The sequence below is a fragment of the Silurus aristotelis genome (assembly GCF_946808225.1).
Source record: "Silurus aristotelis genome assembly, chromosome: 7".
Classification (NCBI taxonomy): Eukaryota; Metazoa; Chordata; class Actinopteri; order Siluriformes; family Siluridae; genus Silurus; species Silurus aristotelis.
The window spans coordinates 22,393,390-22,408,353 of NC_139580.1; the positions used below are offsets into that span (position 1 = coordinate 22,393,390).

Genomic DNA, 14,964 nt, shown 5'->3' on the forward strand with positions numbered 1-14,964 from the left:
AAACCTATGGGCATGTTCAGTGGGCCATTCCTTAAATATTTTGCCAATGATTAACAAGTGAATGTAGCACTGGAAAGATTTCTGCAAATTTGCTCGATTTCCTCCTCCTTTCAGGCAGGAAATAATGTGAAGTCATACTGTAAGTGCTCAATGTCTGCTGTGTGTGACCTTTTTACAAACAATAGAAAACACAGTAATTATTTAACATATGCTAAATGGTAATAATGCATTTTGTTTTTGTATGCTTTTTCTTTCCTCCATTGTACAAACTTATTGCAAAGTATTTTTCCCCCAGATCTGATTAAGCCATGTATTATACATATCTATAAAATGGCTTTTTTTTTTTTTTTTGTCTTAATTTGTTGTTTTTGTTATGTACAAAAGTGATTTGGAGAATTGTTAATAAAAAAATCAATTTGCTGGTTTGTATTTTCGAACTCCATTTAAAATTTTCACTACAGCTTATCGTTTTATTCTCTCTTCCATACGTTAAGTAACAAATGATTGTCATGTTTATTTTAAGCCTTTATTCTTCCTGGACATAAAATACTAGGATTGTCTTTCTTACAGATACTGTGTGTGAGGCTGAGCGAGCATGTGAAAGGCAACTTCTGTGTTTGAATACTTTTTATAGTTCCACACAGTTGGATGATGAGCACTGAAGAGAGGTCTGTGAGGTCCTGCCTTGGCATTCTGTCAGTATGGTGAAGAATTCTTTGTGGGAATGCTTTTTAGTCGCTCGTCTGAGACGGTCCTTCTCCTTGTGAAGGATGGTGCTTATGATTTCTGGTTGACCAGAATCACAAGAAGGATTTTTGCTTCGGTACCAGGGACTGTTCCAGTCATGTTGTTAAAGACATTAATACATTTGTTCAAAGATGTTATTGTGCTTCATTGTGAATGTTTTAAGCAGAAATATCATTCATGTTTTAAAACTGATTTTTAAAAACTTTAAAGATATGTTTACAAGTTGGATAAAATACTAGATTATGAAATAACTAGATTGTCAAATGCATAAAAGGCTGTAAAGAACAAAATTAAGTGTGATACTTAATAGCTTTGTAATAAAGCTTTTTGAACTGTTGTTGTTTATCAGGTACCTGTAACAATAGTCTTGGATAGCAAGATTAGTTAATTATTTAGTCTGTTTCCTCCTCACGCTGTGTTTTAGAAGCTGTATGGGGACACGAAGGCTGTAACCTTTGTAACATAACGTCCCAGCAGTGTTTTTTTCTCCAGCTCAATCATTTCCACCTCAACCTCCAGCGTTGCAGGGCCTTGCACCGACTCTGCCAGTACCAGCTCCCCACTCAGTCTGCCCGAGCGCTGAATGGTAAAAAGCGCTGCCCCCGGATTTCCCACCAGTCCAAAGCGCAAGGTGTCTCCCAGCATGCGGGTCGCTGAAACCCGTACCAGAACGCGGGGAGTGCTCATGTTCGACAACACTGACATGAAGTGGAAGGAGATGGAGACGGGAGCCTGGAGACAAGCTTTGTTTCTCTTGGCGCAGGGATTTCGCTCACATAGCCTGTAATATACATGTTGGAAGACCAATGTTCAGAGAGGCAAAGTTGAACTTTCAGCTTTTTAAATGTATTCAGGTTCATGTCAGATTTATTTTGAATAATGTAGCAAATGCTGATCTTCAATCTGTTTATATTCAACCAGTGCTTTAATGTTCCTGGTGGATATGTGGATGTTGGTATAGAACTAAAAGTTGCGAACTTACAGTGGTGAGGTCTTGAAGTAAGAAGCATCGTGGAAGCGAGGGCATTCGACTACAATGCATTTGTGGCCTCCATAAGTGTTCACACACTCCTGGTCTTTGGTACAGTTGTGAGTTCCTCTCTCACACTCATTAATATCTGGCAGAAGATTATAAATAAATTAGGATTAAGGCATAATTGCAAAATATATAGTTTGTTTTCTATGTTTCCTTTCCTTGTGTATTCAAACTAAGAGGTCCGTTTGTAGTTTTTTTGACAGAGGTTATCGCATTGCCGTTGTATGCAACCATTTTACTTTACCATTTTATTGCTGATCTATCACGCTAATGCCTATTTCTCCTTTAACATCATCAGGATGTTAACATATTTGTCTGTTTTTGTCCACACAGGCCACTAAGCTGCTTTTTCAGTCCCTTATCTCTCTTCTCAAGACTTGATTTCTGCACCCTTGTCCTAGCAGGTCTGCCTCTTAACAACATTCACCCTCTGCAACTGATACAGGATGCAGCTGCACAACTTATACTGTTACTTTACCACCACTGGCTTGATTTACTGCTCAACCGGTCCCACCATTTGTAAGTACACAGGAGACATGCTTCCATACTCGGCTTTGTTCTGGCAGGTAGTGAAACGAACTTTTACTTGATGTACAAACAGCTGAGTCACTTACAGTTTTCAACTGACATAGAGAGCTACCTTTTCCAGAGATTTTTTAAATGAGCACTTCTTGCATAAAAAGTAAGAAAAAATGCTTTCTAACTATTTTTCTCCCAGCGAAGTTTTAGATGGATGGTATTCTTAATCTGTCTTAATGATTTTATATATATAAATATTTATTGATGGAGACTTCACAGCACTTTGTAAGTCTCCCCAGATAGGGGCGTCTGCCAAATATCATAAATTTAAATGTAAATCTTCTATATTTATAGCACCTGCAACAACTGGCTGTAGATATATTAAATAAAGCTCTATATATTTCTTACTAAACCTCTTAGATTTTCCTGGAGATGATTTGCATCTCTGGGAAGACTAAGAAATAAGATGTTATTGTAAGTACAGTAGGATGCTGACCTTGGCAACTCCTTTCGTCTTTGACACTGTAGCCAGTGGGACATTGGCAGTAGTAGCTTCCAGCTGTGTTCATACACATGTGCAAACACAGACGGCCAGGCTGGGTCATACGAAAGAGCTCGCATTCATCAATGTCTTAAAAACAAAACAAAACAAAAAAGCTTTTTACATATAGAGACCACACAAACAAATCAAATAATTTGTGAATTATTTTCAGCCCTCCAAATTCCAAACAATATGATAATAGACGATGGTCTGGGGTTCAAGCCCCGGTATCGCCAAGCTGCCACTCTTGGGCCCTTGAGCAAGGCCCTTAACCCTCTATGCTCCGGGGGTTCCTTACGAGGGAAATATCAAGGTCCGTGACGTCGGAGTGACGTGGGGCTGCCTCCCGTGGGCTCACCACCTGCAGGAGGGACCGTAAGGGACGGTGCTGTGAGGATTGGGCAGCAGTCGAAGGCAGGGGCCTGCTTAGACTGCTGCCCCCGCGACCCGAAATACGGATAAGCGGGAGAGAATGAATGAATGAATGATAATAGACGATGTTAAGTCTAGATAATTTTCTGGACACTGTCAAGTCAAAGTCCAGTATTTATCTTTTTTGAAATGTTACCTGTGCACAAGCCTCTGTCCTGGCTGGAGACACTGTAGCCTTGATCACATGTGCACTGCATAGAGCCCTGAGACTCAATACAGTGGGAGGGGTGCACATAGGCCAAAACTGCTGGTGGAGAAGGAGATGAAGTAGATATGGGTACGGAGGCAGTAAGATTATTGTGCGTTCCAGCATCTACAACTGAAAATAGCACACGATTAGATTTAAAAACATACCTAGAACTCACAATATACCTGAAATATAAATAGAAACACAAGTTTCAAATATGTAATAGATGTTAAATTAAGAACACTGAATTAAATAAATGCTCCTTTGTTTTCAATCAAATCTCTTAACTGCAGTGTCTGTAGAGCATGTGCTGTTACCACAGGAAATAATTAAAATGTTTCGGATCCATTTAACTAAAAAAAAAAACCATATAATTGGAGCACTTGGGCAGTTATTGAACTTTTTTGAAGGCTTTATAATCTACAAGAATAAAATGGCTAAGAAAGAACGGATTACCAAACATGAAATGGAATTATTTCTCCCGATTTTCAACAATCAGACCCACACAACTAAAATCATTAAAAGCATGACAAATTCTTCTCTCCTAATACCTTTTAGCAAAGTATCCATAAAACTATGCTTCTCATAAATTATATTCTGCCTCAAAAGACCTGCCCAGAGTCTGCTATAATACATACAGTTCAAAGTAACATTCTTTTGCTTCTCTTCTCAGTAGAGAAATACATTTTTTGTTCTATAAATGTGGTAACTAGAGATGGGTTTTAAAGATTTTGGATTATCCTTTATTAAGTACTCTTGCAGGCTGGCTCCTCTCCACTCCAGCTGAGGGAATCCAGACACTCCCTAGTCTCTGGCCCTGACAGCTGGAATCCATGGTTGCAGAGGAAGTGAACCTCATGGCCCACTTTGAACACTTGGCCCAGCATCCTGCCATTGGCTGGTGAGTTTGGAGGCAGACATATTGCTTTTGGGCAAAGAACAACATAGAGAAAGTTTATGCAAAGATATAATATGGTAAAAAAAAAAAAAAATGACACACAATAGATCAACTTTCATTTTCAGAAACTGGTCTGACTCTATAATATATTCTTAGTTCCATTGGTTTGTTTTTTGAGAAGCCTGGGACTGTTAACCAAAAAAACATTGAAGAACTCTTATGTTGATGTACATATGAATAGAATAAATAGGCTAGAATAAACCCAAGAACCTGTCAATACATCCAGACTCACATTCCTTGATCTCTTTACTAGCAAACGTCAATAGCAGTAAATTGTGACAGGAAAATGGATCCACCTAGCACCCCAGATCATTTTTCACAGTCCTGTTGTGCTCCTTAATGTTCTCTGTGGACCTCTGTGGTTTGTATTTTTTTACAAACAATTCCAAGTAGATAAAGCTAGAGTATTTTATTAGCCAAAACCCCCCTAAAAAAGCACTTTTCTCCAAGGGTTTATGCAGTGTTGTGTAATATTGTGCAACTGTATTGAGTAAATAAGTATTGAGTAACCCTAACCCGAGTCTGTTGCTGTACTCACGTGTTTCTGAGCTGCAGTTGCTGCTGTTTTTGAGTGTGTTGTTGTATAGCAGGTTGAGTTTCTTGCGCAGACTGCGTACACTGTGTAAGAAGGTGGTCTCTTGTGCTGAGAGCAGCTTGTGAACATGCCGTAGAGCTCTCTGGACCTCTTGCCTGCTCACACACTCCTGTATGGAGGTGATGGTGTTTGTTTAACAGAAAACCAGTAGGAATGGTTTTGTTGCACAGTTGATTTAGAATACACCGACCAAATACATGAAAGCATTCCACCATATTGCCATATGTGATACACTAATTTATTTATCTAAGATGGAAAAAAAACCCACATAAAACAAACCAAACTCTCCAGCACTTCTCCCTGACTGCATTTTCTTTTTGTTCATATTTAGGGCACTCATGCATTAGGGTTACAAATACTGAATCTGCATAATCTATGCATGCCAGGATATGTTTTTTTTTTCTTCAGTGCAAATACCACATTTTCTTCATCTGGTTGTGTGGGGTTTTTTTTCACTTCTGTATTGTCTTACAGGCTTCTTGGTGTATTTTGTCACTGTAAATTAAGGAGCATTCAAAATGCGGGATATAATTCTGCAAGGTTTGTTTTTCACCAGTGTAAGACAAAGCTGGAAGGTCAGTCAGTGCTAATAATCACATCAAATGATATTAAAAAAGTATACAAAGCATATATAATATGCAAAGATAATCTTAGAATGATTGCACATCAGGATTACACACCTCTACAGGAAAACACACACGATGCACTAGGGTTTATCTCACACACATTTTAAATAGTTGTTTTGTTTATATAAGGTCATGCAACATTTTTTTCTGCATGTGAAAGTCAACCCAGTACAATGAAATCTTTTTATATAGGTTTCAGGATATACCTGAATATTTTGGACATACCTGGCTCTGAGATCCGAGCATCTGGCATGTGATTAAAATGATCCAAAATATTCCAACGCTATACATCATGGCAGAAACAAACCTACTCCCAGGACGGGACAATGTGTATGTCTGCTAAAGCACCGCTCCTTCTCTGTGTGTGCGTGTGTGTTTATGAAGAAAAAGTTTAGCACGGCTCTGCATGTGAAGCCTCTAAAAGCGTTATATTTAGCCCACCTTCAGAGGGGGAAAGCCCACCTCAGTGAGACAACTTTGTACATCTGGAAAGCGTTCAGACTGCGTCCAAACCCGCATACCTCTCTACTAAACGCCATGTCGGAATAGAAATGCCTCATTATTTTTGACATGGCTATTTAAAAGGGAAGCATGCGGTTTTGGACGCAGTCTGAGCGCTTTAATCTGGCAAACCAAACACAGGAACGACAACACCACCTCTATCATTAACATATTAATACAGTGAACAACCTATTTTTATAGCCTGGATTTTATTAGGGATCCATGAAATTTAATAATCGTGTTTACGACAGAGCAAATGATTGCCTTTTAATAATGAGGCTACTAATTTACAGCCAGAGGAAGACGGAACAGAATAGAGAAGGGAATAGATATATGTATAAAATATACAATTTATATTTACAAAATATGCATATATTTTATATATCCAAAAAACAAATAAATATATTTTTTGTTTTTTGTTTTGTTTTGTTTTTTGGGAGATAGAAAATGAGAAATAATAAAAAATAATAGAAATGAGCGCACAGTCTGTGTGCAATGCGTTTAGTGTCCACAAGGTGGTGTTAATGAAATGAAACTTTTCTCTAATTTTGTGCTTTGAATGGCAATATGGCACACGCCCTTTTCCGGAATGATTTACCCCTATGATCAAATCCATATGAGCGTCGTAACAAAGTATTACAACGTATACAAACTATCAAAAAGAAGATAGAGGAACATACGCACCAGAACCAGCAGGTTCAGGGCCAGCTTTTTTCTTTCCCCATCACTCTCCTAGATCGATCGATCGATCTATCTATCTATCTATCTATCTATCTATCTATCTATCTATCTATCTATCTATCTATCTATCTATCTGTAAAAATGTCTCGGAGGCCCTCTAGTGGCTGACCGCGGTATAATTTCTAACCCCGGCCATTCTGATGTGGTTTGAAATAAATGCTAGACTTACATTTTTATGATAATTAAGTGTTTTATGATGTTATTAAAATGGCATGGTTGGTGAGATTGATGAAGTTAAGTGACTGTCTAGCCTCATGAACACACATGCACTGTAAAATGTAGTTATTTTTTTTGGAGTGTGTTGCTTAATTTGATGTCTGAACTAGCTTGTTGTACTGATATTAAAACTAGCAAACCAGCCTAAATGAACAACGTGATGCCATAAATCAAGGCAGCTAACATTATCTACAGTTCAGCATAATTTTAGAGGGGCACAAAAATGTTCCTGTGAAGTGCCAAAAATCTAACTTATTTTAATTCATCTTTAACATTAACATTAATCAAAAACTTTCAACCAAATGTAATCTATCATTCAAACCTTAATTACTGTTACATAATGTTTTTACATTCCTTTCTCTTTACAGATTTTTGTGAAGGAACAAAAACAATATTTAAATTTTCCCCCTTGAGCCTGTTTCTTCTTGGATTGATCAATTGTCCAGCTTTTGGGAATATTTTGTCTGTATGTACAGATGACGCAATGATCCCAAGATATTTGACTGAGTGACAGAAAGCTGACGTATTGGTACAATAAACAGGAGCCACTGCAAAGAAAAAAAGTTTTTATTCACCTCAAGTAAATGCATTGGAAAGTGGATCTGAAGGCTTTGAGCTCAAATCCCAGCCGCACCAAGCTACCACTTCTGGACCCTTGAGCAAGGCCCTTAACCCCAAAGCTGCTCAGTTGTATGAATGAGATAAATGTAAGTTATTCTGGATAACGGCGCCTGTCAAAGCCTGTAAAAAGGGTAATACTTTTGAAAAGGTTTGCCTCTCATGTACACCAAGTCTTTCCAATATGCCCTAATTTTGTGTTTGTTTGGATAATGTATAGAGACCATGTAATAATGTTTACTAATATACTTCTTTTATATAGTCTTTAATATTTCTTGAGTCAAAAAAAAATCCACATATTCCTCCTGTAGGCCTTTTGTTTTGGTTTAGCAGCACTAGTATTGTGCAACCTGAAATGAGCTGGAATAATAAAGTGCATCTGTTAAAATAATCCGCATCACTTGTGTTTCCATATCAGGAGGTTAAGAGGGTTTGTGAGAAATGTTCTCTCACTATAAGGTCTCTTTCCCATTCTCCTTCCCTTTTTTCTGTTTCCTGTATTTTTCTGTCTTTGAGTCATACAAAGAAAATATTAGTCATTTTGATTAATTTGTTCCACTCATATTATTTGCCCATACATGCTCATTTATCAACACTAAGCAATGAAATTTTATTTGCCATGTACATGGAATTTTTCAGTCTCTACAGTCACATCAACCAATTAATCAACCAACCAATCAATCAATCAACCAACCAATTAACAAATCAGTCAATTAATTAATTTGAATACATACAACTGAATCGAATTGTGAATGAAGAGTATCTATACACTTCTTAATTGCATAAATCAGGCAATAAGTAGTAACTCCTTTCCGGTTAAAACACTTATTTCCATTAGTTATGCACCAGTATAATCTCCCAAAGAGTTTGTTGGATCAAAGTCAGGTGTTCAATTAACCAATTATACCAAGCAGGTGCAGTTTGATCATTAGGGCAAAATTAATGCAAAAACAAAAATATTGTGTCTTTATGCTCTATGTTGAGTATGGTTTCACTAATCATAAACATACATTTCCATAACGCATCCATATTTGTCCATGCGCATGTTGATTAGAGTATTAAAAACGTATAAGGAATTTATTTTAGAACAGTTAAATTATTAAATGTGACTTATTACAATTGGCACGTTTCACCTCAAAATGTGCACTATTCTTCTATCAAGCATGTCCTTATTCATTTTCCTGTTTGCCAAATGGGGACCATGGTGGTGCCTAATCCTAAAATGTAACCTTATGATCAGGCTTCAAACCAATCAGCATGTGAATCGAAAACATTTTAACAGTCTTGTGTTCTCTGAAAGAAATATTGGCAATATTATGGTTTTGGAATACTGCATTACTCGTGTTCCTGTTTCTTTTAAATTTATTGCATATGTCTATCATGTAATTAAGTCTCCTGTAGCTTGCAGTGTGCGTGTGTGTTTGTGTGTGTGATGTGGGTGTCCAGATGGCTCCTTCATTAAAACATTTCCACATCACTTTTCCATTGATAATAAAACCGTATACCATTCTGGTAAATTAATAGCGCATTGCCCAATTAGCGTTTTTATGTCACTCATTCTTAAGCCCTAGTAGTTTTTAATTTTGGTGAATCAGGGGAAATGCATTTGTCTTGGTATCCTGGGAAAGGTCAAAACAGTGTTTTAATAAAGTAGCTGCTATTCAGACAAGGAATGTGTGAGAAGCATTAGCATAAGGAAGTAAGATCAAAACATTTACCACTAATAATGTCACATGTTAAGAATCAGTGAAATTATTACTCTTCTCTTGCTGAATGTAAAGAAAAAAGAGGATGCTGAAAGTTACTGACCAGCCTCTGACCGGTATGAAGCCAAGAAAACTCTTTAGTGTACTAAACACAACTTGCATTTATACAAATACAGGACTGTTTTTGTAATAAAAAAACATTTGTTATTTATTATAACTATTTATTGTCCTGAAATTTATTTTTCCCAGGATTGTCAACTTAACTGCCTAGAATGTTTGGCCTCAGTATTAGCAATTGTAAAGTTAGCTATTTCCCCTAAGGGCACTTTTAAAAGGTTCTATTTGTTAAATAGTTCCAAGTAGAACATCATACTTAAACCAATTTTACTTCAATCACATTCCAAAGAGTTCAAAGAGATTTCAGCAGCAGTTGTGCTAGAATAAAAGCTTTGTTTTTCCACACTAAATCTTTTAAAGTATTATTCCACATTAGTCTTACTTAATGTGAAATGATCTCATCAGTTTAAATATGAGGTTCTGTTTATGAGGTGATGACCTCAAAAACACTGCTAATATGAGTTGCTGACCACATAAACTCTGCAGAACATCGAGTAGTCTAACACTCCTTGAATTGCTTAAAGGGTTCTATCTAAACAGCCCTACACAAACATTAGACTACTATATTACCAGAATTTTCATTTAGATTCTGCATATCTAGTTTTATGACTAAGCTCCTACCAGGATACAGTGCAAAGTGATAAGATAAGCCAATTAAGTCATGAGATCACATAGCAAACAACGTTCAGCCTGTTTTAAATAAAATGCATTTGCAATTGTTAATCATTTTAGTCAGCAAAAGACCCATTCTGCATTTAATACATATTGCATTTATGGTGTATTGTTTTTTTGATTGATTGTTTCAAAGGATTAAAGCATTACAATTAACATTTGATCTGTTTTTGAATTACAGTGTTCAAGGTTCATTATAACATTGACTGACTATAGCACAAATTTGTAATTTTTTTATAAAATTTTTGTGGTGGAGGCCTACTGACCACATAACTCCAGGAACCACATATCTTCCAATTCTTTTACACTCAATAAATATATCAGAAATAATAATTATTGTGTGCTATTCTTGTTTTTTTTTTTTTAAAGCATTTTTATTTCCTCAATAATATTATAAAAGGGTTTTATTTAAATAGTCAGTGTGTAGTGTATCAAAACTATTGATTAAATAAAGAAATCCCAAAGTTGTGTGGTCAGAGTACAGGTTGCCATAGTGACTAATTCATTAAAAGTTAATATTCAGATCATTGCAAGTCCATTTATATTACATTTAGAGTGGATTTTGTGTCGCAGTAGGTCAAGACTCACAAGCAATTGCTGTTTTGGCTTGTTTAGACTTTAAGCTAAAATGAATCAATTTCTGGTTTGATGGTAATATGTGTCCAAAATTTACACATGTCCATTTTCTTTAAACATTAAGCTAAAGAATTGTTGTTATTGATTAACTCATCAAGCTGCCATCCTCCAGGATAAACATTCAGCCAGTTTAGTCAGACTCTCACTCATTTCTAATTGAGTCAGCAAGCTGACAAGATCAACATTGCATCTTTCTGCACATCAAAGGTTTGGTTTACTTCTTTTAGTTGCTTTTAGCTTAGTCTACTTATAAAGCAAGTACTAATGAGAAAGGCTATAAATAAGACAAGTTGTATTTTAGAGATTTTAATGTTTGCTGTTGTTGGATTTCAGCACCATGAAGAGTACATATGTTATGAAAGCATTAATGTGCTGCCTTTATTGCAGTGTATAAATTTGTTTGTAAATTATTTTAATAATTGAATACATCTTTATTACTGGCTTAAGAAATACAATTTCTTTATAGTGTTCTTGAGTATTCTGAGCTGCTGTTTCAGTTGACATTAATCCAGCCAACTCGGACATCATACACTAGTTATTACTATTTCCTCATTCCTCAGGATTATAAAAAGAAAAACAATTCAGAAATTACTTCTTTTTTATTTTATCTTGCTAAACAGGAAGGTTAGATATTTCATTAATATTTTTCACACCCATTTTATACTAGTCAAAGTGAGAGTTGATACTGAGCCTATTCTGGCAACACTTGGTTCAATGTTAGACTAAATATTGGTGGTTCACCAGTCCATAGCAGACCAACATGCACCCTCACACTGCTACTGTGCATAAAAATATAAATGGCATTATTCATATTTACTACTTAGTGTCTGCTATGCAGTTTGAGACACAACCTTGAAGTGTGTGCACTCCTAGCTGTTCACACATTACAAAATCTTCTTCTTAATGCACCTATCATTTTTCTACCATGAAAGGCCAAATTCAATAAATAAACCAATGGAGGGACCTAATTCAAGATTTATAAATTACAGCTTTGCTAAAGTAAAACTAAAGTGCTTTTGAGTATAGACTGCACCCAGCTTTAACTACAAACACATCTGCAACTAAAAAGTAAAATAGAACATTCTATTGAAGGAACTTGTTTTTGTGTCAATCCCTAACAGGATATATTTGAGATGGACAGTCCTCTTGTTACTCATGTTCTGAACACTGCAGATGGGGTTCCTGCAGCACGCATAGCACTCAGTCTGCATCGTCTAGACCCTCAGATGGCTCTCTGGAACCTTATCACTTCTGAGTACATGCCTCTTCATAATAAACACCTACCAGGAAAAACTGTCACTGTCATATTCTTTGGTAATTTGATGATGTAAAAAACACAAGGTATATTTGACTTCCTTTCCAGAACCACAGATGAGAATGGCCATTGTTCAGAGCTCATCACCAGAAAAGATTTCACTACAGGCATGTACAAATTACGTTTTGAGACTGGACAGTATTGGGAAAATTTGGGCCAAAACAGCTTTTACCCATATGTAGAGGTAAGTGCATGTTGAGTGAAAAAAAAATACTAGAAAACATAACAGTGTATAGTACTCCAATAACATACAAATATTTTCCACCTAGATTGTCTTCACAATTACAGACCTGAACCAGAGGTTTCACGTGCCTCTACATCTCAGCAGATACACGTACAGTGTCTACAGGTGTAGCTGTAGACAGTAGTAGGTACCCGATTCAGCTCACCAGCAACGTTCAAACAAGTTGTTAAGAACAGTAGTTTCAACTGAAATCAGAAGTGCCATCACCTTTTTGAGATGTCTAAATCCTTAAATCCACAAATTATTTTCTATTTCTAACACACCAAATCTGCCTGGTGAGTCTAGTGTATGATTTGCTATAACTAAAGATTAGAAAAGCAGTAAAAAAAGATTACCCCATAGATTTTCTGGTAAGTTTGCTGGCCAGTCAAGCACACCAACACCATGGTCATTTAACCAACTTGTGGTGCTTTTGGCAGTGTGGGCAGGTGCTAAATCTGGCTGGAAAATGAAATCAGCATCTCCATAAAGCTGGTCAGCAGAGGGAAGCATGAAGTGCTCTAAAACTTCCTGGTAGACGGCTGTGCTGACCTTAGACTTGATAAAACACAGTGGACCAACACCAGCAGATGACATGATTCTCCAAACTTTTACACTGAATCTCAAGCAACTTGGATTCTGTGCCTCTCCTCTCTTCTTCCAGACTCTGGGACCTTGATTTCCAAATGTAATGTAAAATTTTTTTTCTTTCTTTGACACAAAGAATGCATCAGTTGTAGCCCATGGATATGTCTGCACATGGTGGATCTTGAAGCACTGACTCAAGCTGCAGTCTACTGTGAATCTCCCCCAAATTCTTGAATGGGCTTCATTTCACTTTTTTCTACCACATTATTTCCTTTCATTCAACCTTCCATTCAACCTTCCATTAATGTGCTTGGATACAGCACTCTGTGAACAGCCAGGTTCTTTAGCAATAACCTTGTTTATCTTACCCTCCATGTGCAGGTTGCCATTTAAAGACTCAGGAAACCTTTGCAGGTGTTTGGATATAATTTGTTAATTAGAGTGACATCACGAGTCTCCAATATTAACTTTTTCACAATATTCTAATTATCAGTCTGTGTGTGATGAAAATATTTAATATACGAGTTTTACTTTTTGTATTAAATTACTAAAATAAATCAACTTTTTAAATTATATTCTAATTTATTGAGATGCACCTGTATACAGACCAAACATTGTTAAGACCAAAACTTGGGGGACTCCAAGAAAGTTTGCCTACGTATGACCACTAAGAGGCGCTATTTTCACAAATATTAATAAAAAATATTTTTACTTGTATAATAAGATAACAGTCCTGAGTCTTATTTGCTTTAACTGCTTATTTATTGTAGATTATTTAATCCATTCTTCTAATAAATGTATTTCTTTTGAAAACTCCTTTATTGAAGTTAGGGAAAAAATGACTGCGCTCATTGACGCTGCAAATATGCTATTCTTAACACACAATCACTTGCTTTTAATGTACTGATTTGCCTGAATACCACAAAAAAGCATGATAGAAACACAAATCAAAAGGGTAAATAGTACTATAATATTTAAGACTAAAATAACACAGAGAAAAGAAAAACAAAACATTAAATCATGTGCAAAATCATGATCAGTTTCAAAGTCACTGAAGTATGTGCAGGTAATGTATATGTAAGTATTCTGACGGTTTTAAGTCAAGTCAAGTCAAGTCAAGTTTATTTGTATAGCGCTTTTCACAACAGACATTGTCTCAAAGCAGCTTTACAGAAAACAACAGTGAAGGTGAATGGTGTGCGTTTGTCCCTGATGAGCAGCCGTGGCGACAGTGGCAAGGAAAAACTCCCTTAGATGATATGAGGAAGAAACCTTGAGAGGAACCAGACTCAAAGGGGAACCCATCCTCATATGGGTGACATCAAAAGTTTGGTCATAAATCTTTCAACAATACAGAACAATTTGTGATCATCATAGATCCAGCATCAGCTTCTCCATGCCAGGGCCTTTAAACACTCGGCATCTACTTCTCCATGATCATCCATAGGTCCATAATCTTCACGAGGTGGGACGTGACTGGAGCTGGCCAAACCTCAGGAAGCCTCGGGATGGGGAGAGAAAGAGAAGCAGTGGAGAGGAATTAGCGTAGCTGCTGTTCATGATATTAACAGCACAAGTTGATAATGTGCATGTGATCAGATGTTCTGGAGCACAAGGTTGTGATGTGATGTGTGTGATGTGTGTTATGTGTAGGCTTTGCTAAAAAGATATGTTTTTAATCTGCACTTAAACTGGGAGAGTGTATCTGAACCCCGAACACTGTCAGGAAGACTATTCCAGAGTTTAGGAGCTAAATGTGAAAATGCTCTACCGCCTTTAGTGGACTTTGCTATTCTAGGAACTACTAGAAGCCCAGAGTTTTGAGATCTCAGGGAGCGTGACGGATTGTAGCGTGTTAAGAGACTGGATAGATACATGGGAGCCAAACCATTTAGTGCTTTATAAGTGAGTAGCAGTAGTTTGTAGTCTATTCGAAACTTAATAGGAAGCCAATGTAGGGACGATAAGATTGGGGTTATATGATCGTATT

General features: G+C 36.7%; 2 protein-coding genes across 2 annotated transcripts in view; one reads left to right on the plus strand and one right to left on the minus strand.

The window, feature by feature from the left end:
• Window positions 1-513: 513 nt before the first annotated feature.
• On the minus strand, window positions 514-6,257 carry LOC310728784 (fibulin-7). Its single transcript, XM_083546585.1, has 7 exons — window positions 5,867-6,257; window positions 4,959-5,124; window positions 4,217-4,387; window positions 3,412-3,594; window positions 2,799-2,933; window positions 1,730-1,865; window positions 514-1,528 (listed from the first exon to the last, which is right to left on the minus strand). Exons 1-7 carry the CDS (start codon window positions 5,933-5,935, stop codon window positions 1,168-1,170), a joined length of 1,221 nt encoding a protein of 406 aa, XP_083402711.1. The 5' UTR covers window positions 5,936-6,257; the 3' UTR covers window positions 514-1,167.
• A 4,762-nt stretch (window positions 6,258-11,019) lies between these two features.
• Window positions 11,020-14,964, plus strand: part of urahb (urate (5-hydroxyiso-) hydrolase b) — a 464,718-nt gene continuing 460,773 nt past the window's right edge. Inside the window, exons 1-4 of the mRNA XM_083546557.1 lie at window positions 11,020-11,055; window positions 11,970-12,103; window positions 12,212-12,347; window positions 12,433-13,472. Of these exons, the coding sequence (XP_083402683.1) occupies window positions 11,982-12,103; window positions 12,212-12,347; window positions 12,433-12,531 (357 nt within the window). The 5' untranslated portion in view covers window positions 11,020-11,055; window positions 11,970-11,981 and the 3' untranslated portion in view covers window positions 12,532-13,472. The remainder of the gene's footprint in view (window positions 11,056-11,969; window positions 12,104-12,211; window positions 12,348-12,432; window positions 13,473-14,964) is intronic.